At 38.7% G+C, this 27,899-nt stretch overlaps 1 protein-coding gene across 2 annotated transcripts; it reads left to right on the forward strand.

Moving 5' to 3' along the window:
* WDR41 (WD repeat domain 41) lies at positions 1 to 27,897 on the forward strand. Of its 2 annotated transcripts, none has more exons than XM_050328760.1 (13): positions 1 to 158; positions 4,313 to 4,428; positions 8,031 to 8,079; positions 10,031 to 10,162; positions 10,509 to 10,571; positions 11,076 to 11,187; positions 12,567 to 12,629; positions 14,632 to 14,742; positions 15,997 to 16,181; positions 18,945 to 19,066; positions 19,988 to 20,076; positions 23,579 to 23,712; positions 25,486 to 27,897. In XM_050328760.1, the coding sequence occupies exons 1-13, from the start codon at positions 105 to 107 to the stop codon at positions 25,636 to 25,638; spliced, it is 1,383 nt and encodes a 460-aa protein (XP_050184717.1). In that variant the 5' UTR covers positions 1 to 104; the 3' UTR covers positions 25,639 to 27,897. The 2 variants fall into 2 exon arrangements, with proteins under 2 accessions (XP_050184717.1, XP_050184718.1); XM_050328761.1 differs by lacking the exon at positions 1 to 158 and adding an exon at positions 555 to 647.
* The last annotated feature ends 2 nt before the right edge of the window (positions 27,898 to 27,899 follow it).

Genomic DNA, 27,899 nt, shown 5'->3' on the forward strand with positions numbered 1-27,899 from the left:
CCACCTGGACACAATCCTGTGCCATGTGTTCTGGGATGACCCTGCTTGAGCAGGGAGGTTGGACCAGATGACCCACTGTGGTTCCTCCCAACCTGACACATTCCATGAGCCTGTGGTTCTGTGAAGTGCAGTGGGGGAGCAGCAGGACAACAAGTCAGGTGAGTTTAATCAGGTTTGTTACTCCAACCTGAGAGGGGCATCACAGGCCTCGGGGAGGTTAAGCAAGGGAGGACGGAAGATGTTCTCCCCAGAGAACATTTTCGCAGCCGTTCTGCTTCACAAGGAGAGATGAAAACGGTCACAATAAAATGTTAATAAATGAATTGTAATGTGACAGTCTACAATATGGTGAATGATAATAGCACAAATTTCCTCTGAAATCGGGAGACAGGGAGATAAAACGCCAGCAAAGTGGTTTATTGGCCGTCTATGCGGAGCTGTGCCCACACGGTGACTCACAGGGCACCCCTTCGGCCATCGACTGCTCCGGCCGTGCCCGGCCCCGCCCGCCAGCGGGCGGGTCTCGGCGCGGCGCTCGATTGAGCGGCCTGTGCCTGACTCGGCGGTGGCGGGGGGAGGCGGCCGGGGCGCTCCCGATGCTGCGGTGGCTGATCGGCGGCGGCCGGGAGCCGCAGGGCCTGGCCGAGGTGAGGCTGCCGAGCCTTAGGCTCGGGGCTGGCGGTGCCGTGAGGGCGGGATGCGCTGGGCCGTGGCGTTTCCCGCGGGGTGGGTCTGGGCCGTGCTCCGCGCCGGCTCTCGGCCTGCGGGGCCTTTGGGCTGACAGAACTGGTTATGGGCTTAGTGGAGGAGAAGGAGGGGAAGGCAGAAGCACAGAAGCGAACCTCGCGTACTGTGTCCAGTTCTGGGCCCCTCAGTTCAGGAAGGATATTGAGGTGCTGGAGCGTGTCCAGGCAAAGGCAGTGAAGCTGTTGAAGGGACTGGAGCACAAGTCCTGTGAGGAGAGGCTGAGGGGGCTACGGTTGTTTAGTCTGGAGAAGAGGAGGCTCAGGGGAGACCTCATCACTCTCTACAGCTACCTGAAAGGAGATTGTAGCCAGGTGTGGGTCCGTCACTTCTCCCAGGCAACAAGTGGCAGGACGAGCGGAAATGGCCTCAGGCTCCTCCAGGGGAGGTTCAGGTTGGACATCAGGAAAAATTTCTTCACAGAAAGGGTGATTTGATATTGGAATGAGGTGCCCAGTAGGGTGGTGAATTGATTCTGTGAAGAGCAGAACACCCACGCTGAGCTCTCCCGGGAGCTGTTGGAAGCATCCCGGCTCTCTCCCCCCTTATTGGCGGGGGTTGTGTTGTGTAGCTGCAAGAACTGCGTGTACGTCCTGCCCTCAATGAGACTGATAATATAAATTGTAGGCAGTGACTTGTTATTTGCAGTAACTTCTTATTTACGTGTCATAGTAGTTCACAGTAGTCTTCTAGCACTTCTTAGTTTCTCATCCATGAAACACAGTTTGTTACATAGTGCACAAACATAGTGCACTGGCATCCTTCCTGCTACTTGGGTTAAGAGTTTTACTAGATTTGGGGGAGAGATTGTTGGGATTTTCATGTCTCTAAGAGTCTGGTGAAGTTCTCAGACACTTAACAATAACAATGTCAACGGGCTTCATACACATAGTGCTTTTGTAATTTAGACAAGTATGAGGAAGTAGTTATTTTCCAGCTGCTGTTCATGAGCAGGTCATGCCAGTGTCATGGATGACTTCAAATGCCAGTACTTACTTTGGTGGAAGCTTGCATTTGTGCCAGTTTGGAATGACGACATGTGGGAATGTCTTTGACTTTTGTGACCAGTCAGAATGTGGGTTGCATTGCAGTCATATTTAACAGATTTGTGTGCAGTTGTTTCTGAAAGGAGGATGGGAAACATGATGCAGTTTTGTAAGATGTGCTAGAATGTGAATCAAGATGTGGCCCAAATCTTCCATTCTGCCATTCATAGCTTGGTTAAACCTGATCCACAGGACTTTTGTTCTCATTGTTAGCACTGTTTTGTGGAATGACTGTAATAATTTTGCTTCTCTGAGGAAAAACTGTATAACAAATATTGCTAAGGGGTAGTCCCTAAACTTCCCCCTTCCCCCCCCCCCACTTTATGATATATTGTTTCAGCTAATGATCTTCATAACTAGTTCTTAAATAGGTAAGAAAGCCCATAGCAGTGTGTGGGCTGTGGATTTAGGGTGTTTCATGTGGTATGACTTCAGACAGATGTGTTGAGGGGCATTACACTGGGTGAATAGAGAAAGTCTCTAGCAAGGCTATCCTGAGTTCATGAAATGTAAATTTCTCCTTGCCCATTTTTATTTTTACAATGGAATTGAAAGTAATTTAGACTTAAGCTCCTGAATATCTTCAGCTGATGGTCATGGTATCATCTTAGGCAGGGTGGTTCTGGAAGTGGAGGCATCTAAGTGGGTCAATGGCCGTCATGGCCAGTAGTAGCTAATTTATCATGCTCCATGGTGCATAAAATCAGTATGTATGTGTACTCCTGTGTTCCATGTTTTTGGTGAATTGCATTTGAAAATCCTACTTTTAAACACTTTACATCATGGGAATTTATAGGAAGTTTTGAAGTTTGGATTAATATTTTGTGGTGTGGTTTTTGTTTGTTTGTTTGTTTTTGTTTTTGTTTTTTGTTTGGTTTGGTTTTTCTTTTTTTTAACTGATTACTGTAGTGATGCTTACAGGTCCTGCATAAAAACATGCAAGTTGGGAATGGATTCCATTGGCATCACTCTTCAGCTTTCCCTTCTAAAAACATAATTGCTGTAAGAGAGTCCAATTAATAGTTTCTAAAAAAAATAGATTTCTTCAGAGAAAGAATCCTCATGTAAATATTTGGTAAATTTGGTAAATATTAATGTATGTTTCCTCAGTACAGTATTGCAAATGTACTGAGATTTGCTTAGAATATTTAGAATTCATTTTTTTAAGGCATGTTTTGATTACCTTTTAACAGGCTGAACTCCAAGTTTTCAAGTTTGTCCCAGCTTCTCTTTCTATCTGTGCAGATTCTACTTGCATTATTTTAAAAGGAAACTGCTATTCCCATGTGATTGCATAAAATGAGGAACAGTTTCTTCATGAAATGCATCAGATAGCACAAACCTAAGATAAAATCACAAGAGCTTAATTTAAAAATTAAGAACTCCTAATTTTTTCAAAATAAACAGAGGTTTCTTTTGCCATTTTTCAATCTTGTTATTCTTAGTTTATGAAGACCAGTATCATAGTAATAGAAAATATCAAAGTAATAGAAAATAATTTATTAATCCTGCTTGAAGATGTTCCAATTTCTGAGAATAATACATTTGTCCTTGCTGTGATATTACCTATCATGTGTGCTGCCTTCTGTACAGTGTTCTGTAGTTACCTTTTTACAGTGTAGGTTCTGCTAAAGTCCTCAAAGAGGAGATAGTCTTGGAAGTAAGATGATGTTGACTGCTGTGTAAAATAAATCCAGAAGGAGAAGAGTGCTGCCACAGAGTTACTATTGAGCTGTTTTGTTTTTTTAAAAAGTAGTGTCTAATAGTAAGTTTTTTCACAGTATATAAGACCTTAATTACAAAAAAGTTGTCTTGAAACAAACTGATTGAGATTAGCAGAACTATTATTCCTTGAAACTGCAGTTCTGTGCAGTATTTTATTGACCCTATCTGATGATCAGCTTGCTTCAAGTGATTGATTGTCCTTTTAATTAATAGTCTAGGTGGGGGTAATTACAAATGCTGTTCTATAAAATGATTAATCATTCTCTACTTTTTTTTAACCGATTGGCTTTGGTATTTTCTGAATAGAGTAGCAATGGATGATTTATATATTATGTAACAGAACAGCATTTGTTCTTATTTGTTTTAAATATGTTGTCTTTATATAGGATTTTAAAACTGAACAGCAGATGAAAGATATGAGAGGTTCACAAACCTCTCATAAGATATGTAATTTAATGAAAACCTGAGTGTATGGTGAATTGAGTCATGAAGCTGGCTCCACATGACAGCTCATAACCAAACTGGGTTTTCATCATGCTGTATTAGCAATTAAAGCAGTACAAAATGCTTTGTTAAACAGAAAATACCATATTATAATTTAAAATGCATGCAATAGAAAGCTATTATTTACTTGAAATAGTAAGAAATTATATATTTTTTAACGATTTTCATTAAGGCAAAATGGTATTTCAGGAACTTCACACATGAGTCTGTATGTAGATTGTTAGAGGTTACAAAGACCTGATGAAAATAATTATGTAATTACCAAATTTTAACTCATTTTTTATGAATTTTAGAAATCCTCTGTACAGACAGTTGGTGAAGAACAAATACAGAATCCTTACACGGAGCTCCTTGTGTTGAAAGGTCATCAAGATATAGTACGATTTCTAGTGCAAATAGATGACTGCAGGTATGAAATACCATTTCAAATTGTTTCACAGTGTCCTTGACAATACTTCAGAGAATATTTGTGAAAATGTAGTAATATTTGTAGTATTCTCTTTTTATTTCTGGTGGGGGAGGGCAAGAAAAACTGGAGTTATAAAAAGTGAGGGATGAACACTCCCTTTTCTTGGTATGTTACTATGTCTTTTGGCTTCTTTTGTAAATTTTACTTTAATGAGAACATAATGGTGAATGAGTTGTTTCTTGGTGCCAAGTCATTTGTTTGGAAGAAATGTTCTTTTTAGTCTGTTCCTTTTTGAGTGTTCCTTCTGTACATGCATATGGACCCTTTCTCACGGGACAACATGCAGTAGTGTCCACTTCTGCTCTGAGAGGATACATGTGTTTTGTGTTTCTGAACTGAGAATAGCTGTTATTCACCTTTTGGTTCTATGAAAAATTGTAATAGGCTCCTTTAGATACACTGTAGCAATTAGACATGACATCTTCAGCAATACTGAGCGTTGGTTGCTGTTCCTTTCTTTCCAATCTTCTGCTGCACTTTCTTCCGAAGCTACAGTACTTGACTCAGTTGAGCTTTAGTTAATGCAGGGTTTTTTAACTTTTCAAATATTGACATTGTCATCACATTATTCAGAATGACTGCTTAGCAAAATTCATCATATGCCTAATCTCTGCATTTCGTTTCTCTTCCAATTTGATCTGATTCAACTGGCTGTACTTCTTTGAAACCTGATTTTTCCTTTGTTTCTCTCGGTCAGTTTTCAGCTATGAAGCAGAGATGAAGTTATTGTATTTGCCTTTGTCACTTTGGAAGTGTAACTGAGAGAATGAATTATGATAGTTGTACATTACAACTGGCTTCTGTTCTAGTTTTCTCTAAATTAGCCTTACATGTTCTTTAATTATACTTGATCCTACAAGAGAAGAAATAATTATCTGCCTTAAAAGTAGGGTTGTGAATTCTTTAGTCAGTAATAAAATGTAGTGACTCTTGGCTGATGTGGAGAATAAAATAGAAAACGTTTAAAGATTAAGAATGTAAGTAACAGGCAAGAACAGTTATGGTAAGGAGCTGTAGTAATTTATATCTTTTATGGATTAGATTCAGAAGGGAATTTCTAATATATTCATCAATACACTACACAAAGTTAACATGGATAATAACTTGTTTTAATCCTAGCAGTGTATAGCAGGTGTTTTGTGAAGGAAGGTTGTGTTCTTCCCCATGCATATTGATTGGAAGAGATCATGCAAGTGGTCTCTTCCAATTCAGGAATGCCCACAGAATCCTGTTTTCTAATAAGATTCGTAATATATATATATATATATATATAAAAATATAAATTTCACAAAAGAATGCAGGCAGGATCTTTAGCATGTCAGTTTTTATCGTTAATGTCATAAATATATATATCACGAAAGTTACGTGCGTTACCATAAAATTTAGTTTTCTGCATTGTAGTAGTCTGCCAGAAAATTCCTATAAAAATGGAAAACTCTTGTGGCTTTTCTTCAGTGCTTTTTTTCCCAGACCAGTTATTAAAATAACTCTTTATCAAACTATGTTTTCTCAAAACACATACTGAATAGATGTAATTGATTTTTATAGAAATACCAGAGTATTCTTAAGTTGCTGTGTGATGCAAATAAATTGTTTACCATTTTGAGCTTCTTTCTCTGGTGGCAGGTAAATTACTGAAGCTAAACTAATGATAATCATTGTAAAGCTAAAGTCTGGGTGGCTGCATTTAATATAGGCTGTAACATAGCATATGGATAAGGAGTAAGTTATATAGCTGGTTAATATTCTGAGAGTTTGAGGAGTTTAATAGAGTTGCTTCACTGGGCAGTAATTCTGAGTTTTTATTTATCAAGAATATGGTATTTTCTGGATTGTTAAACACCTGATAATATTATTCACTTGATTCTTTTCAGTAAAATTAGTATTGTTACTCAGCTTCTGAAATGTTTTTATTTAGTTTCTGCAGCTATTCCATTGTGTGCTTTTTGTCAACTATTGTAAGCCAAATTTCACGCTTCAGATCTTTAGATAATATCATCTTAGTGAGAATTTTGCAGAAGGATTTTCTTGTTTTCTCAGTGGCTCAGCTAAAACCAGTGAGTGGAAAATTTTCTCAGATTGGTTTTTGAAGATACTAAATAAATCCTGTATGAATGTAAGAGAAAGCTGGTGAGCTTTTTTTTTGCTTTTTCTTTTTTTTTTCTTTCTCCTTTGCTCTTGTACTTTTTGAACATGAAGTAGGGGTCATATTGATTGGAAGATCACTAAGAAAGACTAAGCCTGAGCAAGGGTCTTCCAAAAAGTGGACTGAAATAAAATTGCATGTAACACTCTAGCATTTGGCACATTAAATTAAACAGAGTTCTGTTGCAGTATGCTTTTGTTATAGAAAAATATGCTGAAGTTTTAATGTTGTTATAGTGACTATGCTTCCAAAATGTTGTTATAACTCTTTGTGTAAACCTTTCTCCTTCCCAAGATCCCTCACTATACTTTGGAACGTCCTGAGAGATAACTGAAAGCCTACCTATTGGTTGTTAACCCTTTGTTATCATGGGTTGTTTGTAAGACCTCCTGGACTCCTAATGGTTACATTGTGATCCCCCCCAAAAGTATTTAAGCAGTTACGAGAACAATAAAACTCTCTATGCCTGCTCACCCTGCTAGCAGCTCGTCTCCTGGTCTCTCTGGGGGCCCTGGAGACCACGTGGTGGGAGGGGATGGAGGGCATGCGCCCCCCGGAGCAAGGGGTAAAAAGAAAAGCCTCTTGCCTGGGGTTTCCCCTCCCTATCCACCTTCAACGTTCGTCAGAGTTCATAACACATTTTAAGAATAGTTTTTTTTGTTGCTCATTTGACCATCCCTTGCTCCTTCAGGAAACAGACAAGATGTGATCACCAGATGATGGTGATATTGACTGCAAAAAAATGAGGTGTCCCATAAGGAGCATATGTAGGCACATGGTTAGATACTCATTGTAACCTAGAGAAAAAGATTAAATTCAAGTCAGATTTTGTTCATGTGAGATTAACATGCTAATCTGAACTTGTGTTTTCTTCATATGGTATGCCTTTCATGTGGATTTTTATCAGAAGTCAAATTTAGCACCTTAAATGTGCTGCCCTTTGAAGTTCTTTTAAGCCACACTCTAAGTTGCAATGGTAAATCCTGATCTACTCTGTTCCTGGGCTGAACTCAGATGAGTGGTTTGTACTTGTTAGATGTCTTACAGTTGACTCTGACTAATAGTGTTTGGTTTTAGAGTTCACTGTTATTTGGTGTTTAAGAGCTCATATTTTTAAACAAGAGAATTGGTTCTTTTATGTGGGATTCTTTTTATAGTAGTACATATTAGAATTCTTACATCGTGTTCTTATATTAAGTGTATGTTGAGAAATACCTATTCAAATGTACTGACTTTAGAAACTATAATTGGGATTTACAAATATATTTATTCTGTAAAGACAGTCTGATATATCTTGTAAGTATTTTTTCTTCCATAACTGTTTACTGCTTTTCCATTACATTATGCTATACTGAAGTTTTCAGTTTGTTACGATTTTTTGTTTCTTTTTCTTCAGGTTTGCATCTGCAGGAGATGATGGAATCGTATGTCTGTGGAATGCTCAGGTTAGGTGATTTTTTGGGGGCTAGCTTGTGTGTTCTGAAGAGGGTAGAAGTTGTGGAGAGGACTTAGAAATGCCTAGCAGTGAAAAAGCAGAATAAATAAGAGTTGCTGCAGAGCTGTTTGAAAATGTACAAGTGGAGGGAGCCTGTTAAATTTTAGTTTATAAAGGAGAGTTAGGATATGAAAAACTGTGTGAACTCAAGAGAAGGATAAGTTTTGAAAGTATAATGTTTTGGAAAGACATAGTGATTTTAGAGAGATTTTATATTAAATGATAATGTGAAAAGGAGAAGTGTGTATGAATGTGTGCCTTTAATTACTCTTTAGAAGTGTGTTGTGTGTTTGCAGTTAACACCAAAATGTTGACTAGTAACTCAATAAATATGTAAGAAGATCCAAGCCTGCCAGGATTTTTATATATACTTAAGTTTTAAATTGTTTCAGGTTTTTTTTTTTTTTTACAAGTGTGGGTATAACCCTCGAGCCTGCGCAGTGCATTTTTTTAGGTGCATCAGCGCGCTTGTAGCAAGCGTGGGTAGAGCCCCTCTCAAATCTTCGTTCACGAAGCCCAGCCGTGATGAAATTGTTTCAGTAGCTTTACTAGTGATACCTCTTTGTGGTATAACTGATTAGGCTAAATGGTGAGCTAGCACAAAAATGTATTGGAAAGAAACCAAAGGCAGTAGAAGTTCAACATTTCATGCAGTGCAGGAACAGGGCCTTAAGTGCTTGCTGTGATAAAAATCTTGTAACTTTTGAAAACCTTACAAAGGCATTAGTTTTATCATGGAAGTGATGCTCTGTTAGTGTGACATCTGCTGATCTGGTCTTCTGCTCCGTATCTCTGTATCATTGACAGAATTGTAGAAGGGTTGAGCATTAGACCTGTTGTAAGCCAAATTGTGTTAAGGAGGTCTGGTATGTAAGTTACATTGTTCAATAAGAAGTCTGAAGGGGAGACATGCTGTACTGTCTAAAGTGTATCAAACATTCAAATTGAGGAAGAAAAAAATGTCAGACTGTAAATTTTTAAAAATATTCTGAAAAATTTATGTGACATTTATGATGGTGTAATTTTAAAATACAGAAGGGGAGACTTGAAATGTCTCTTGAGCAGTTTCAGTTACTACTTTGCTGTTGTTAAGGGCCTTTTGTAATTTTTTAATTCTATAATTTGGAAAAGGAGTTTTGAATATTAAAACCTATATATGTGATTATATATACCCAGTGTTCTGAGCAGTTTGTGAATGTAAAACTCATTTAGATATTGAGCTTATGAACTGAGTTCCATTTTCTATTTCTGTAGGATTTGTAATAATTTAAAACAGTAACTCACAGCTGTAAAGAAGTTTGCTGCTAAACTTACCTTGTGTTTTAGTTGTGTGTTTAAAATGCCAGTGTGCTTCTGCATGTTTGTTTGTGGAGTTTTGCTGTCTAAACATAGCAGAAGTAGCTCCGGTTTTCTAAAGCACCATCTTAAATCTATAGATAATGTATATACTAAACAAAGCTGGCAGGAAGTTGACAGTACTGTGTTTACCATAAACATAGGTCAAGTTTTTCTAGTAATTAAAAAAAAAAAAAAAAAAAAAGGACTTTTTCAAGAGAGGGTTTATCAACAAATTTGAATTACCATAGTATTCATGGGTGAATGGCCAATGTTTGCATTAAAATTAAATAAATTTAATACAGAATTTAGTTCTTAAGGGCTTTTAGAGGGTTTTTTACTCTCAGAGTAATTTGCATTATGTCCTTTAAGCCTATGCATAGTATGTTATTTAATCTTGAATAACATTGAAGGTAGTAAGAAGCAAATCCATAAATTACTTTAGAAAGGAGGATTTTAGACTCTTAAAAATTCTTGCTTTCAAAAGTTATGTGATACCTATGTTTTATGCTACAGTAGGCATTTTACATATTTTACATTTAGTTTTCCATGGTTTTGTTTTTCAGACTGGAGAAAAACTTTTTGAACTTCATGGACACACACACAAAATTACAGCTATAGCACCATTTTCTTCGTCAGATTCTTTTGAAGAAAGAAAACATTTGATTATAACAGCCTCAGCTGATAGAACAGTTATTGTATCCTTTGATCTGGAGAATATTCAAATTCCTATCAGCTTTTTTTTTTTCTTTTAAATGTAGCACTGAGACAGGCTGCAGGTGTCTCAAAATGTATTGGCCAATAATACCTACCAGGTGTAATGGGGTTACACAGGAGTTTTACTAGTTATTGCTCACAAGTAGATGCAATCCTTGCTACAAATATGAATCCATAACAGACCTTTATTAATATGCCATTTAAGCCAAATATTGAAAAGACAGTTAGAGTTTAGAAGACTGAGTCTCTTTCCTAATCTGTCAAAAACACAGCATTTATATTTATAATGCATAGAAACCCTTCAGTTTCCTTAATGAATAAAGACAGGTTTGGGACTGCACTAGTGGCAGACAGGTTCAGAAAGTGTCATGTTTCCATTCTACTGTAAAGGTAAGCTAAAGAAACCCTATGAATGTCTGTTGTGTTGTTATATACAATAATTGTTATGTATGGTTCGTGGGTCCTATGGTCACGGGTGTTAAAATGAACAGCTGTGTTTGGTGTGAGCAGTGGTACATAATGAGTGGCTGAGAAGTGGGTGTAAATCTTAATTTGTTTTTTGAACTCTTAATACCTCAATTTTCTTTTTGAAAGGACGTAGAACAAAGGTAACTTTATGGCTTGGTTCTGTTACTGTGTTGCAAAAGATAACCTACATTTAAAGTAGTTCTTGACTGTTAACAGGAGGAAAAAAGCAATGAAAAAATAGGTTTTTGCATTATTGATGAAAAATGTAACATATGTAATTAAATTTGTGTTTCTCAGGGAAGTGATACCCGGATACTGTGCTTCATGGTACTTACAGATTTATTTAACTAAAGCTCATGATCATTTAACTGAGAAATTCCCTGTAGAACTTTTGCAGGAGACATATATCTGATTTTTGTTCTGCAGTGTTTGACAGTTCTTCAAAGACTGGATGTATGGTTGTCTGGAGGGAGTGATCTATGTGTTTGGAACCGAAAATTAGATCTCTTGTGTAAGACCAGTCATCTTACTGATGCAGGTAAAAATGTAAATGACTCATTATAGCTATTAAAGTGCAAGTAAAATGGATCTGTATAATGATGCAAAACCAACTTGGCAGATTTCCTTTAATTCTAGTGATAACATTATGTATTAGAGCCACTTGCTCTTTTTTAAAATGTCAGACTTCATAGTTTCAGAATTAAGACTGCTTTTAATCTCCTGTGCTGTGTGAATTAAAGAGTATGTCAAATCTCAGTAACTGTACAATAGCTTGGACTTAGAGGGCTAGACCTTGGATACTGGTCTGTATGTGTTTGCTGTAGCATGTACCAGATCCTTTGACTGGCTTTTTGTGTGATCGAGTGGGAGTTCTATTACTCTGAAGTGAGCTTTGTAGTAGTGGAACAGTAGAGATTACTTTTTATTATTAAGAACCAGTACTTTTTATGTAGAAAATGCAGGTTTTGATAGGAATATAATAAATGTAATCAGATATCAATGTCAATCCTGCTTTTATATTAATAAACTTACATATTGTATGTCCATATGAAGAAAAATTGTTGCATGTTTATTGCCGTGCTTTACCAAGTAACCTGTGAAGCTGTGAATCACATTTAAAGGTGGAACTAATATTGTCCTTATTTTTATCATAGAATAGAGTAGTGGTAGGCAAAGCCTTCTGAATCTTTGAGGATATTAATACTTCTTTTGATTCAGTATTAAATGTTATGCTAAATGCCAGCTGAAAGTGGTGCTGTGGTGCTTTGTGTGAAGTGCTGTTGGAACTTTGGTACAAGGAATCAATGGGATGTGTAGCATGGGCCTTGTCTTCTATCCTAACTGCATGCTTCCTTTGTGGTGAAAGAGATTGCTTATTCCTTGGGGAATTTTTCTGTAATGGTGTGGTGGCACAGACTGGGAGAATTCTGTGCAGGATTAAGGCAGACTAACAGCAAGTTGGACATTTTATCTCAGGCCTTACTTTTCTTCAGCTGGCTCTGCACAGTATTTTAGAATTGTGTGTACTGAGGTATGTACAGTGTCTAATAACTTTGGTACTGCCTTTGTTTAGAATCTTAAAAATTGTCATGGTGTCCTTAATACTGTCCAGCATTAGGACATAAATATCTTAACTGTATTTAAAATAAAGAGATAATTTACTTTCAGTTTCACTGCAAGTTTGATGTTCACTGCTGGATTCAGGACCAAAAGTCCTGACCTCGCCTCTGTTTGAGATAATCTATTTAATTCTGGTGCCATTTAACTTTCATTTCAGGCAATATGCTTCTGTTTTGATTATAACTTTTTAAGTGGAAGAAAGATTGTTAAGAACTTTATTAATAAGGAGTTAACAATTTGCTGTGTTATAACCAGTGGTTTTCCTTTCCTCCCTTATCCCCTGGTTTTTTTTCAAAGGTATCAGTGCTTTGGTTGAATTGCCCAAAAATTGTGTTGCAGCAGCTGTTGGCAAACAGCTAAGTGAGTATGTTGCATTTCTGTGAAGTGTTCATGTTCCACTATAACAGCTGCTTATCAGAGATATGTGTAAAAAACACACTGCTGGAATTGTATACGAAAAGTAAATGGTATTAGTGTGTGATCAGCAACCTTCTTCCATTTCTTTACAAAGAGGAGACAATACTAATCTCATTAGGAATCTTGTAGATGAAACTTTTCTATCTTTAGAATCATAGAATCATTAAGGTTGGAAAAGACTTCCAAGGTATCAAGTCCAACCTTGAACACCACCATACCAATTAAACCATTGCACTAAGTGCCATGTCCAGTCATTTCTTGAACACCTCCAGGGATGGTAACTCCACCACATCCCTGGGCAGTCCATTCCAATGCCTGATCACCTTTTCAGTGAAGAATTTCTTCCTGATGTCCAACCTGAACCTCCCCTGCTGCAGCTTAAGGCCACTTCCTTTTGTCCTTTTGGGAGAAGATGCCAGTCCCCACTTCTCCACAACCTTCTCTCAGGTAGTTGTAGGGAGTCATGAGGTCTCCTTAAACCTCCTTTTTTCCAGGCTAAATGACCCTAACTCCTTCCTCTTAAGACTTGTGCACCAGATCCTTTCCTATCTGTTGCCCTTCTCTGGATGTACTCCAACACCTCAATGTCTTTCTTCAAGTGAGGGGCCCAGAGCTGGACAGAGCTGGATTTGAGGTGTGGTCTCACCAGTGGGATGGTCACTGCCCTGGTCCTGCTGGCCACACTGCTGATACAGACCAGGATGCCATTGGCCTTCTTGGCTACCTGGGCACACTTGATGGCTCATGTTGGTCAAGCAGGACCTGCCATTCTTAAACCAATGCTGGCTGGGCCTGGTCCCCTGGTTGTCTTGCATATGCTGCGTGATTACACTCAAGATAATTTGTTCCATCACCTTCCCTGGCACTGAGATCAGCCTGACAGGCCTATAATTCCCTGGATCCTCCTTCTGACCTGTCTTGTAAATGGATGTCACACTGGTCAACCTCCAGCTGACTGGACCTCCCTGGTTAACCAGGACTGATGATAAATGACAGAGAGTGGCTTGGCGAGCTCCTCCGCCAGCTCAGTCAGTGTTAGTGCCACCTGTCCAGATCTGACTGGGGCAACTGACATTTGTCCTGCTGAAGAAGGTCTGGGACTGCTTATCTGACCTGTCAGTTACTAGGATTCTCTAGAGCCTCCTTATCCCAGAATCAGAAGCTATAATGAGACAGTGTGATGATTTCTGTTGTTCAGTTGGAGATAGAATTATCTGTGGCTAGGTGTTGGTGGAGAGTCTTTTTGATAAGTGCTGTGTAAAATTATTGAAATTTCAAAATAAAGAATAAAATCCAAGAGCAAAAGTAGAACATTATATCAATGAAAAAGCAGATGTTGCTCAAGATGATTAAATACTTTGTTGAAAAATTAGCAACCTGATAGTTTGATCAAAGAATCAGGAACAAATTAAGAATAGTCCTCTTGTGTTTAGACATTGGTATACAATGTAAACTTCCATCTGAACTTCCCACACTTCTTTTGCAGTACCCTTGAGATAGAAAAGAAATTTGTAGCCTGGTTAAAATAAAGTCTTAATTCCTGACGATCTCAATTGCCTTACTAGAGAATATTGCATCCTTTTGAATATTAATTTTTCAGTGAGATGAGTCATCAAGAAACATTTGACTTTTAGTTCACTTATCCATAAAAATGTCTTATACTTCTCACTTCTGCTTTCTACAGCTTCTGATGTTGACCAGTTCTCTACATTTCAGAGTAACTAGGCTGAAATGTTTTATCCTAGAGTTGCAGTAGTGAGAGGCCTTAATGATAACGCTGAAATAACTCATTCCCATTTTTTGATGTCATGAGTGACCATAAATAGCTCTTATATTGTCTCACTTATGTTTTAGTTTGTGTCTCTCTGAAAATGATGTGTTTTATTATAGTTCCATCTTATTCTGAATGAAAGATCTTATTTAGACAATTTCTCTTTCTTTGAAGTAATTTTTAGGTTGAGTGATTCTAACAATGAATCTGAAGGTTGGAATGTCTTTGAAGTAAAGCGCCTTGTTGACCATCAGGATAACATTTTGTCATTAGTCAGCGTCAATGGTAAGAATTGTTTTATAATGTTACTGCTTTTGTTAGTTACCAGTGGGATAAACCTATGGAGTTTTTTCGGACCCAAGTTTTAACTGGAGTGAAACTACTTAACTAGTGGATATACCATCTTGTGTAGCTGCAAAGGTAGTGACATGTCAAAATATAACTTGTTTATGGATTAAAAATGAGACAAAATCAGGCAAGTTGCAGAGTAGAAGAGAGGTAATGTCATTGATGGAAATGGAGCTCTGAGTTTTCTTTCTGTTAGGAAAGTCAAAAAGGCTACTTTTCCCCTTGTTCCTTCTGACTCTTAAAATGGGATATGCAAGGCCATGTTCCTTGCAGTTGTCACAAGGTAACTGAAGATTCTGAGAGTGCAGATGTGGGCCTGCATAGAGATTATAGAGAGTCTGGAAGACGATACAGTCTCTGCTGCTCATTAGGGCAGTACTGAGGTATTACCAGGAATCCAGAATCCTGTCCCTTCTACTCTGTTTTTCTTTTTTTTTTTTTTTGACACAGAATCCAGAACCCAGAACAAGTTATTACTGGTGTAATAGAGAGTGTGTATTTGTCCTTGGGTGTATCTGTGTCGGCCTGGTTGGCACAAAGGGGCTTTGTTACAGAGGCAACAAGAAGCTGGAAAAAAACCCCCTTTGATTCTATGGTACTTGTTTCTGAGCGTAACTGTGTCATCATTTTCTCCTTTTGGATTACCAAGAGCAAGCAGTGTTTGGTTTAAAGAGACAATATGCTACCTGCATTAAATATTGCTAGGAAGTGGTTCCTTCCCATGTATGAAAAACAAATTCATGGCGAGCTACTTCAGCCTTGCCACCCACTTAATTTGTGATCTGTAATTCTATTTATGGCATAGACCTACTTTGTTGCTTCTGAGGGGTGTCCAAACACCTACTTGTGCAAGGAATAGAAGGACTTTTTATGTAGAAATGGAGTTGAAGTACTTGTACATACTTCTGGTGGTGTTCCTTGCCTTTGCTACACAGTACTGTGCGGTGTGGTCAGTGAATGTTCTTCTTCCTAGTTTTAATTTTACAGGAGAGCTCATCTCCTTTTGCTCATTTGAGCTGTGCTAGGTAATAAAATGAGTATTTACTCAAAGAGAGGGGGTTTAGTCCAATCAGTTATGTACTGCACATTGTAGATAGCTTTACATGAAAACAGGAACTCTTACCTTTCTAGGGTTGTTACTTTGTGTGAAATGTGGTTTTTCAATATAATGGTTTTCTTCCCCCCCTGCAGACTTGACTTTTGTGACAGGTTCTCACGTAGGTGAGCTAATAGTTTGGGATGCGCTTGACTGGACAAAGCAGGCATCTGAGTGCAACTTCTGGGACTCCTCTGTCCATCCAGATATACAGCCAGAAATAAAGTTATCCCAAAGCCCAAATGAAACTTCAGTTCAACACCTAACATCTGATGAGGAGGTAATAAGCTTTAAATAGAGTAAACTAATTCAAGTAAGCTAGGATGACCCTACCACAGAAGACCAACTGCTTTGTGTTTTCAGTTTCCTTGTTTTAATATGAGAGAATTCTAAATGTGCACAGCTATTTTTATACAGTCCAGAGGTTTTATATAAAATATTGGCTGTTGAGCTAACTGAAGGTTATAATATGTTGATGGTATTAGGAACTAACATAATGGACTTTCAGCAACAGCATTTCTTTTTGAGTGACAAAGATTTATTAACTGTTTACAGTACCAGTAGAGAAAAAATAAATAGGAGGTGTGTGTTTTGATGGCATACATCTTTCATATTCCATTCTTCTGGAAATGCAGTTTTCACAATAATGTGCCTCTTTGAACAGTTATATCTGAAGGTACTATGGAGTGAATTTAAGAACAGTCATATGCCAGTGCTTAATAGTAAATTAGTATTGCTCCTTCTGTTCAGATGGGCCATGCTCAGTTGTATACTCAAACGCGTGTCCAGGATCCAGGCTACTGTAATAATGTTCTGGATGTAAGTTCTTGATCGGAATACTCTGTCAGAACCCAGTTACTGTTCAGCAAACACTAAAAGTCCTCAGGTTATTACTTTGTGAAATGTTACCAACTTTTAGTGGCAACATAAAAGACGTTTCATAGTTGTCATGTAGGTCAGTTACTGGGGAATGATTAAGAAAGGGATTCCTGGAAATGTATTCAAAGATATGAGCTATAACAAAATCAAAACTGTGGAAAAGCCTGAATTCCTAAAACCCTGGAGAGAGAAACGTTGTGGGTTGTGGACAGAAAAAAAGATGTGGTTATATCTAAAGGTAGGATTTCCAGTGTGGCCAATGCTTATTTCTACAATGAGTCAAAAGCAAATTTTATTTAGGGTAAGATCTATAATTTGACTTTAAAATACTTTGATTTTCTGCTTGAAAGCTACACATGATGTGTTTTAAGGGAGAGGCAAAGAATTTTGAGAAGGTCAGAAGTTGTTAAAACATGGAGTGTGGAATCTGAGGCTACTGAAGGCTTTCTTCCATGCCTGGAACTGAACTAAACAAATTAGTGGGAATTTTATTCATCATGAGAATTTTGAATGGTGAGAAGTAAGAGTGGTTCTAGTGTTAAATCCTGAAATAGAAGGTGTTTTAAGGCAGAGCTGTGCATTGTAAAGGTCCTACCTAAAAATTGGTGAAGAAATGTATTTGTATAATGTCTTATTTTGTTACCTGCAGTCTAAAAGCAGAACGTTGTTCTTCATGTTAAAAAAAAATAATACAAAATAGGTGTTTTCTCTGTGTTCCAGGCTTGGTAGTTGGGTTGTTGGAGAAGATGAATGTGCCTAGTTTGGCCCTGAGATTGTAGGCAAAACATGATTTCAGAAACAAATGGGGTGGTAAAGGTTTGGCAATACTAGGAAACAGTGCTAGGGAGTGTATCTGCTGCCCTGATACGTGTGTGTTTCTGTTTAGTTGCCTTTTAAGACAGATGTACAATTTATGCTTCATCATCTTTTATTTTCTTGGGGTTTGAGATGACCAGGATTTTGCCAAGGCTTGTGAAAAAAGAAGAGTGCTCCATAAAAAGCTGTAAGACTGTGTGACTCATGATGGAAGAGTGATGTGGAAGACCACTGAATTTGAACATCACACAAAATAGGAAAATAATACAGATTGGCTCAGTGGGCTTTTTTTTCTTCTTGATTTGGCAATGGTGCTATCAGAAATCTGTTTAACAGTTTCAATGCTTCCAACACAGATGTACATAAGAAAAACCTGAAACTCTGAACAAAAACCTGGATAAAGAGTTTTCAACAGTGTCAAAACATTGCATATATATAGAAAATCTTAGTCAAAGACAGTAGGTTACAATTTTTACCAAATGTTGACAGATGTGTAGTGTGAACATCTTATGAGACACAGATGTTTGGGTTGTGTAAGTGGAAGCAGGCCATTCAGGGAAGTGTTCCAGCATACCATCACCTAAACAAGATATGTTCAAAACTCAAACAATGTACTGAATGGAAGCGTTTTGCATGCTCCTGGTACTGAATATTAGTCATGTGTACATACATGTGTACATTTGCCCGCTCTAAGATCATCACAACTAGCAAGAGGGTCCAGGTCCAAAGATGTGTAAGCTGTTTCTGGCTTCTCAGGGTCATGAGGGTTGTGAGATGGAATGCGTGCACTCTTCAGAAGAAAAGCATTGAGTGCAAAACATAGCATTGTGTAGTACTTTCCCATGACAGAATTCTTTTTCTGTACCTGGTAGAGCTGAAATACTTGAGCAAGGCCTCTTTGTCCAGCTTCAGTTAAGTTTCAAAAAGAGGCCAAAATGCAAAACAGCCTCCTGTATTCTCAGGCTTTCTTGATAAAACAAAAGTTTTTCAGAACACAGAGCATTATTTTAGTGTAAGAACATAAACGTTTAATTGCAGAAGTGTATTGATTTGTTTGTATCCTTGATTACTGCTTATACTGTAAGGTACTAGGTACAGGATAAAAATACAGACCTTAAATAACTGCTTAGAGTGTAGGAGGAGATCCCACATTTGCTCAAAAAAGAAAATCTGTATTTTTTCTGACTGACTAATTTCATATGTTTGGGATAAAGCAGCAACATGAGGACAGTAACAAGCTGGATAGTGCAGGTTAGATGACATCATAGTATCTCTGGAAATCTGTTACATGCAGGATGATTTTTCAGCATCTGTTTCTTCAAGTTGTTCCATTGAATTTTTTTTCCAGTGTGTGTTTGCTGCTGTTGGGAAAGGCATATACGTATATAATCTTCAAATGAAGCGTGTGATTGCCTGCCAGAGAACTGCTCATGACTCCTCTGTGCTGCACATCGAGAAGCTTCCAAACAGGTACATTTTGTTAATGCAATAAAGAAAAGCAAAACTTGGTAAGGTGACTAGACAGACTACAAAGCTGCATCTGATTTCTAGGGCAGGGACTTATCTGCAGTTCGATCTGCTTTTATTAGGTAGAGCTTGTTGATCTGGTTTTTGAAAATTCATCATTGTAATTCAACAGGAAAAAACTATAATCCAATATATCTAGAGTGGTACACAGGCTGAAAATATCTCAGCTGTTTTCAAAATCAGCTCTGATAAAGCACTTTTGTCTACATTGTGAAAATACAGCTTCATGGCATTTTACTTCTGTAAAGCAAAGGCATATGACATATTCAGTAAATATTTTTCACTAAATATTTTGTAACAATTGAAATGTTTCAACAAAAAGTAATAACTTCCAGCCTTTGTTCATTAGTGCTGAATTTCTAGCTGTAAATTGATTTGAGAGCCAACTTGAACAATTTGCTGCATATATGTATATATATGTATATATATTCTAAGAGTAGTTGTGTTAGGTTCCTTTATACTCTTGTTCAATGGAGCAAAAATCTATCAGAAGATGAAAATTAGGGCCTTGATTGTGTAAATGCATGTGCTGTTCTAAGTGTGTAATGAAATAGGGTACCTTTTCTTTTGTTATTTTTCCATAAGAAAAGGTTTTTGCTTAATGAAAATAGGCTAATGGACACCATTTAGTCGAACTGTGTTTGCAGAGTGTAAGCTTCTTCTGTTTTGTTTTACATAGTGGTATGCTTTTAAAATGGCGTTGAAAATGTTTGTTTTTTCCACCTATTCTACAAGTCTGTTATAGTTTGTTCTGCTACAGATGCACTTCGTTTGAGGTAACTCGCTATCTCCTATAGAAACATCACAAGGTGATTTGCACAGATAAGTATCCATGCTAGTGTTGCTTATCAACTGTTTTTGCAGGCAGCTGATCTCCTGCTCAGAAGATGGCAGTGTGCGCATTTGGGAACTCAGAGAAAAGCAGCAGTTGCCAGCTGAACCAGTTCCAACAGGTTTGCTAGTAGTGGGGGGGGGTGAAAAGAACATTTGAAAACATAACAGGAAACCCAGTATTCACCATATAGGAATAGAGAGGCTTTCAGGCTTTGTAAGAAGAGATAATGTCTTGTGTTCAACCAACTGATAACAGGTGTGGGAGAGAAACTGAAGAAGGCTCGGGTATATAAGCCCCTCAAGATCTGATGTGGGACATTAAAAGGTCTAGGTGAAGTAGTTCTTTGTCATAAAGCTTATTTAAAGTTTACAGTTGTATAAGGCAGTTTAACAAAAATTAGGACCTCTCCTGACGAACCTTGATCCTTCCCTCCTTGCACCAAATAATGCTGAATCCTCTGCCATGCAAGATTAAATAGTTGCAGAATCTTGTGCAGAAAGCTAGAAAAGCTTGCAGATGAACAACTGGCACAAAAAAGCAAGTGTTTTCCACATCTCTTTGAACTTGGAATGATATTGGGATTCACTTTGAGGCTGTATGTTTCATACTGCCTCTGGGCATTTCAGTCCTCAAGGCTAGTTGCTGGTGTTAGAGGGAGCATTTTCCTCAAGTACAGACATTCACAGAATCATAGAATGGGTCAGATTGGAAGTGACCACAGTGAGTCATCTGGTCAGACCTCCCTGCTAAAGCATGGTCATCCCAGAACACATGGCACAGGATTGTGTCCAGATGGTACTTTATTATCTCCAGTGAGGGAGACTCCACAACTCTCCATTGCTCTCTGGGCAGTCTGTTTCAGTGCACGGTCACACAATAAAGAAGTTGTTCTACATACTCAGGTGGAACTTCCTGTGCATCAGTTTCTACCCATTGCCTTTTGTCCTATTGCTTGGCACCACCAAGAAGAGCCTGGATCCATCCTCTTGGTACCCTCCCTTCAGATACTTAGACATTGATGAGGTCTCCTCTTAGTCGTCTCTTCTTGATGCTGAACAGGCTAACTTCCCTCAGCCTATCCAGATGTTCCAGCCCCCTCATCATCTTTGTAGCTGGACCTACTCCAGGAGCTCCATGTCTCTCTTGTCCTGAGGAGTCCAGAACTGGGTACAACACCCCAGGCGAAGCCTCACCGGGGCTGAGCAGAGGTGCAGGATCAGCTCCCTTCACCTGCCGCAATGCATTCCCTCCTGCAATGCTTTTCCTAATGCACCCCAGGATATCACTGGTCTTCTTGGCCACAAGGCCTCGCTGCTGGCTCATGGACACCTTGTTGAATTTCAGACAGTTCTTCTCTGCCCATCTCTCCAACCTGTCAAGGCCCTTCTGAAGGGCAGCACAGCCCTCTGGGGTATCAGCCACTCCCAACTTTGTGTCATCAGTGAACTTGCTGAGGAGGCATCTGCCCCTTCATCAAAATCATGGGTGAACAAGTTAAACAATACTGGCCCCAATATTGAACCTTGGGGGACACCACTAGTGACAGGCCCCTGTGCCTCTGGAATCTACTGTTCAGCCAGTTCTTAATCCACCTCACTGTCCACTCATCCAGCCCACAATTCCTGAGTTTGCCAGTAAGGATATTGGGAAAGACAGTGTTGAAAACTGTGCTGAAGTTGAGGTAGACAATATCCACTGCTCTCCTCTCATCTATCTAGGTAGAGAATGCTTCATCGCAGAAAGTAATCAGGTTGGTCAAGCATGACTTTAATGAGTCCGTTCTGACTACGCCTGATCACCTTCTAGTCCTCCATGTGGATACAGAGGGCCTCCAGAATGAGGTGCTTAATTACCTTTCTGGGGATTCAGCTGAGGCTGACTGGCTGGTAGTTCCCTGGGTCCTCCTTCTTGCCCATTTGAAGACTGGGGTGACATTTGCTGTCTTCCAGTCATCAGGCATCTCTCCTGATCTCCATGACTTTTCAAAGATGATTGTGAGCAGCCTTGCTATGGTGTCTTTCAGCTCTTTCAGCCCTGGTGCATCCCAGGTCAGGGCCCATGGCCTTGTGGATCTCAGATTTGCCTAGGTGGTCTCTAACCCAATCCTCCTTGACTAAGGGAAAGTCTTCCTTCCAGCATTCCTTTACCCTGGTTTCCTAGGTCAGAAATTCCTGAGGGCTGGCCTTGTCTATGAAGATTGATGCAAAGATCAATAACTCAGCCTTCTCTGCATCCTCTGTTATCAGGGTTCCCCCTCCATTTAGTAACAGGTCCACGTTATCACGTTATCCTTAGTTTTGCTTTTGTTATTGATGTATTTGAAGAAGCCCTTCTTGTTGTCTTTCACATCCTTGGCTACATTTAATTCCAGATGGCCTGCCTTGTCTCTTTTCTACTTGTTCTTAGAGCCTCTCTATATTCATTCCAAGTGGCATGACCCTGCTTCTGTTTCCTGTGTATTTCCTGCTTATGCTTGACCAATGACAGGAGTTCCTTTGTAGTGCTTGATACTCTTTGACCAGGCTAGCAGCTTTTCTGCACACTGGCAATTGTTGCCTTGGACAGGTGCTCTGGACAATATAATTAGTATTAAGGACTGGAAACAGCTGTAGACTTGCTCTCTTGTAGGAATTTTTTTATTCAAGCTGTGAATAATTTTCTTGATGTATCTTGTCTGTCTTGTCTACCTGGCTGTTCATCTTCTTCAACTTCTGCAAATATATTTTTGCTGCCTGGCTTGATTTAGAAACATTTTTTTCAGGAATGTTCTGTCTTCAGTATTGCTGGTGACAGCTTATCTACATGGTAACAAGTGATATTTGGCTTCACATTGGAAATTTATAACTTTTGTGAATCAAGATGTTTGAAAGAAACCTTAGTGAGATATTGCTGTTAATTTGCTCTATTTTTGTTCTAGGGATCCCCTGAGAGGTTGTTCATCTCACCAATTACATTCCGTGCACCAGGGCTATAGTTTAGCGCACTTCTAGTTTTGTGTGCTGGTGGGGCTGAGGGAAGGATTGGGAATAAAGTCTGAACTGCACTGTGAACAAAACACAACTTTCTTCTGTCAGTACTATTGCATAGTTCACCTGGTGGCTGTGGCTGTGTATTTTTGTGATCTAAATGGAACATGTGGAGTACTATCTTTATACTCCAGTTTGGCTGATAGTTTTAAATCTGAAGGAAGAAGCCAATGGGCCAACACTTCAATGCTATAGTGCAGGACACACTATAAATGGTGCCTCATTTTTCTCCTCTTTGCATAAGTAACAATTTAGGAGCACAAAGCAAAGGTGAACATTAGTGTCCTGCATCTACCTTTGCTGTTCAGTTAGTTCATTTAGGAAGTCTTTGTATTTCTTCTTAAATCTGTATACTGTCTCATCCAGGTGTGTAATTCAGCATGTTTACTAAATTATATCTAATTAGGACAAGTAGCTGTGTTTCATTCCTCCCTCAAGATAAATAATGCAGATGTATAAAAGCTGCACAGTACAATGCTTCTCTCAGTTTGCCATGTAGTGTGTCCTGCTTTTAGATTTTATGTGGCTCTTCAGCTAGAGGAAATAAATTGTATTCGTTATTTTTGCCAAAATGAGAGACTTTTCTTCCCCCAGGGTTTTTCAACATGTGGGGCTTTGGAAGGGCAAACAAGCAGGCAAACCAAGCTGCCAAGAAGATGCAAGAGAATACACCTATGTATTTCTTGGAGCTGGTTGGCGATTTGATTGGTCATTCATCAGCTGTGCAGGTAGGTCAGCTTTAGTAGGAACAAGAAAAAGTGAATGTTGGTAAGTAATGTAAATTTGACAGCATAAATTTGAGAAAACATCTGTAAAGCTGTAACTTTTGACTGTCTGGGTCTGGAGGCTGGGAGCACATTGGTATATTTAGGGCAGTATGAAAACAGTAATACATACTGACTTAGTACTGTAATGAGAACTTGTTCAGTGATGCCTGAGGACTGTGTGCACATATGTGCTACAGATAATTTGGTAGCGTATTTGGTTTCTTTTATAGACTGCAGACAGTACAACTGGCAACCACATACGTGACCCAGATTTCATCTTAAGTTCACAATCTAAACAAGGGCTCATGCAAAACAAAACACATTCAGTAATTTCTTAGCCTTCTGCGCTGTGAGCATGAAGGAGCTCTTTTAATGTTAGATCAGTTACCATTCCGTGCTTCTGTATACCTAATATAGTATGCTTTTGTTTTAAATGGCATTTTCCCTCCACACTTTTCTGTGTTTGACAATCTATTGGAGTAAGAAATCACTTTCTTACAGTGGACTTCTATACACATTCTTGGCAGGAGCAGGGGGAAAGGCAGATAGAGAGGAGTGGAGTGCTTTTGGAGTAGCTTTGCTCACAAGTATTCATGAGACTGACAGGATTTCAGAACTGCTGCTGCTGCCAAAACCTGAAAGATTTTGTTTAAAAGCTAAGGTGGTGAACGTTTCTGCTATGTTTCTTTTGAAAAATGATTGAAAGTGGTCTTATTATTGACTTGGAAAGTTGCTATCTAAGAAAGAGGACATACTGTGTAATTCAGCAAGGGACACAACATAGAAGGTGGGGGGCATATGTTGGGTTTTGGCTGGGATGCTGCAGAGCGAAGGGGTAATGGAGATGATGGTGGATGTAATTTCCTGCAACCTTCTACATATGGAAAATCATGAGGTTTTTTTTTAAACTAAGGGCAGACTAGAGCTGTTGAGGAAGAAAATGTTGAGTAGTGATGAAATGTGCTGACCGAAATAGTAAGTGGCTATTCCTAGAACAGGTAAATCTTGGCCTGAATGCTTTCCCCAAGCAGATCCCTTCAAGAAAATGAAGAGTCAGGGCACTGTGAGCATACCATAGGGACATCGCTGGTTCTGTTGGCTATTGTGTTGAACTGCAATTAGTGGTTAATTTTAGGCAGCCTTGTGAAGGTCTCAGAAATCAGGAATGACCTCATGACTTGTCAGCTCCATTGGTCTTGCAAAATCCCTCCACTGCTGCTGTACTTTTCTCCTGTGTTGCCTTTCTTGCTTGTTGGACTTCCTCTGTGTGACCAGGTATGTGCTGATGTCTGTCACTGTTGTTTGCTCTTTGATCCTTCCAGGCCTGGTGCTAGTAGTCTGCTGTGTTGTAGGGAAGGGGACAGTGTACCCAAAGAACAGAACAGACTTCTGTTCTTAAGAAACCAGATCAAAGTTCAGACAAGTCATTCACTCTTCTATTGCTGACTTCTCCAAGTTGCTTCAAGATTCTGTCTTTTATTGCTTTCTGTCCAGAATGCTTTAGTGCTTTTTTAAAATGGAGATCTTTCAGTATAAAGTTCTGTTTAAAGACTTATTTTGTGCAGTGATTTTATGACCTCTCAAATGGACAGTATGGAGTGTAATTTTGCATACCTATCTATAAGCAAAGCCATTTCAGATATGTGTATTTGTTTAGTCCAGCTGTAAACTAAATAGTTAAGCAAGTTGACCATTCGTGCACACATCATGGTAATAATAATTGTTTCATTGCAGATGTTCCTGTACTTTGGTGAACTGGGACTGGCTACATGCTCTGCTGACCACCTCATTATTTTGTGGAAGGATGGCGAACGAGAATCTAGCCTCCGCAGTTTAACATTATTTCAAAAATTGGCACAAAATGGTGATTTGCAGCTCAAACTTTAAATTGCTTGAATACAGGCTACATGTATGTAAAGTGGATGCGTGTTAAACGTGAATGTGAGGCTGAGCTACTGGGAATCGGACTACCAGTAATGCTTACACTTGATGTCATGTATTATATTGGAGATTTTATTAGTTGCTATTATTCTTCTCAAAGGAGAATTTTGCATGTTGGCTTACTCTGTCAGCAGAAATGGTGTTCTCTTGAAAGACTGAAGATAATGATGACTCATTAAATGGTTTCTAATGTTGTTCCCACATGGGTAGATGTCAAGATTTGTGAAAATCCTCAGGTGGATCATAACTAAAACAGTTGGGGGTATCCACAGTGCTGCGTGCAGAAAGGAGGCATGGCAAAAAATGTGCAGCATAAACACTAAAACACAGTAACAAAAAGACAAAAGCCAAAAACCCACAAACCAACTCAAAGCAAACAAACCAACAAAAAAAGCAAAGTTGAACCCAGAACTGATAAAAAGAAAGGGTGAGGGTGAATGAGCTAATGAGTGGTAGGTTACCATTTGAACAAGAAGAGCTAGGGAAAGGGAGAATTTGGGAACTTAGTGGGTGCTGTTCTCCTCAGGTCTACTCAGAAGGTCCAGTACTTAATGGTTCTTGAAACACAACTAAGTGTTGTGCAACTTTTGAGTCCCACATCTTCCCTTTGAATCCATGAGAATTGGTTTTAGTACTGGAGACTACAAGGCTGTAATTCCATACTTAAGATACACTGGTTGCAGTAAGTGCAATTAAAACAAAGGGCTAAGCAGATCCTGGCAAGAACAGGAGCAGAAGGAGGAAGCTCCTAGTTTCCTAGAAGAAACCAGGGAGCCTTTAGACCTGCTTTCCTCCAGTGACTGTGGGCACTTGCCTTCCTCCTACTACCTAGAAGCCAAGCTTTGCCTCTTGAGTCTGACCATAGTCTCTGGAAGGCTGGGCAGAGGGATACTAAGATTTTGAGCTGTATTTTTTTCCTACCTTAGTCAACTTGTATAGGTTTTCTTATTTTGAGTAGAGAGTTCAAAATAGCTTATTTCAAAACTACAAAACAGATGGAGAAATTGTTAAACTACCTTCTTCTTTCAATTCAGGAAGGTTAAATTAGTGTTAAAACTTGAGCTCCATGTTCTTTGCTCAGCTTGGCTCTTCTTTTGACCAGCTTAGGAAAGGCATTTGGATTACATCTGAGGATAACATACTTCTGGGTTTATGGTATTAAACTGGACAGAGAAATGCATGTTAAGTCTGCATCATTTCAGCTTGTCTTCATCAGCAAATGTTGCATTTTTGGCTTCCCCAACTCAAACTGGGGAGATGAAGTTTTTCTTTGGCTCTTTTTCTTGTTTCAATTGACAACTGTTTAGTTGTTTATAAAGGGTGTCTACACATTGTTACTAAACCTTTAGAGGGAAAGCTTATAAAAATTAGATTATTTGGAGAGAATACTGCTATCGTCAGTTATAGATAGAGAGAAGAAAGCTCATATTTTTTTATCTCTTCTTACACCATGAGAACAACCATTTCCTTTTTATGTGACTGCTTTAAGTGAATAACTGGTAGAAAAACAGACCTATTTAACTAAACAGTTCTGGTCACAAAACTCCGTGTGCAATTTACAGGGATGTAATTCATCCTTAAATAGTCATACATGCATGTATAAATATTTATATCTATCAAAAGTGCCATTGTTCTCAGATACATTCCAGTGGCAATAGATCTTCCAAGGGTCTCTTCCTTTAAAGATGGTTGAATTGAAAGTATTAAATTGAGTTCTTTGTTTTAGAAATAAACTTCGAACATAACAGTGAACATAGTAAGACTATATTATCCCATTCATCTGTTAAATGAGAATTTGTCACTTGCTGTTGGGAGGTGCAGTGAGCAGAATTATGGTGACCATATGAGAATTTTTAGTTCTTACTTATGTCCTTTTAAATTTTTTTTGCACCTTGCGGTAACACAGAATTCCGTATGTTCACACCATAAAAGCAAATATCTTTATCTGACCTACTCCTAATACTTCTACAACTCTGAGGTGACTGTTTTACACATCTGTGCACTGACAATAGCATGAAACAAGCAGCTGTTAGTCACTGGACTAGTCTAGGAGATCTCACGCAACTGGCAGATGACAATTAATCTGTGCTGATTTATTTTGCTCCTGAAGAGGACCTATCTCCACAGAGATTGCTCTTTTTTTACTTAGTCTGACTGTGGGAGGAAATACGTGATCTTGCAACAAATATATTGATTCCACATTAACA

This window comes from Myiozetetes cayanensis, unplaced genomic scaffold (assembly GCF_022539395.1).
Source record: "Myiozetetes cayanensis isolate MyiCay16 unplaced genomic scaffold, myiCay2020 scf4, whole genome shotgun sequence".
In the NCBI taxonomy this organism is placed as follows: Eukaryota; Metazoa; Chordata; class Aves; order Passeriformes; family Tyrannidae; genus Myiozetetes; species Myiozetetes cayanensis.

Excerpts from the sequence above, each read along its gene's own strand:
- WDR41 (XM_050328760.1), top strand. The coding sequence starts at position 105 with ATGAGCCTGTGGTTCTGTGAAGTGCAGTGGGGGAGCAGCAGGACAACA. Across the intron at positions 12,630-14,631 it reads AGCTGTTGGCAAACAGCTAA|TAATTTTTAGGTTGAGTGAT; the intron begins GTGAGTATGTTG and ends CTTTCTTTGAAG. Across the intron at positions 16,182-18,944 it reads ACCTAACATCTGATGAGGAG|TGTGTGTTTGCTGCTGTTGG; the intron begins GTAATAAGCTTT and ends TTTTTTTTCCAG.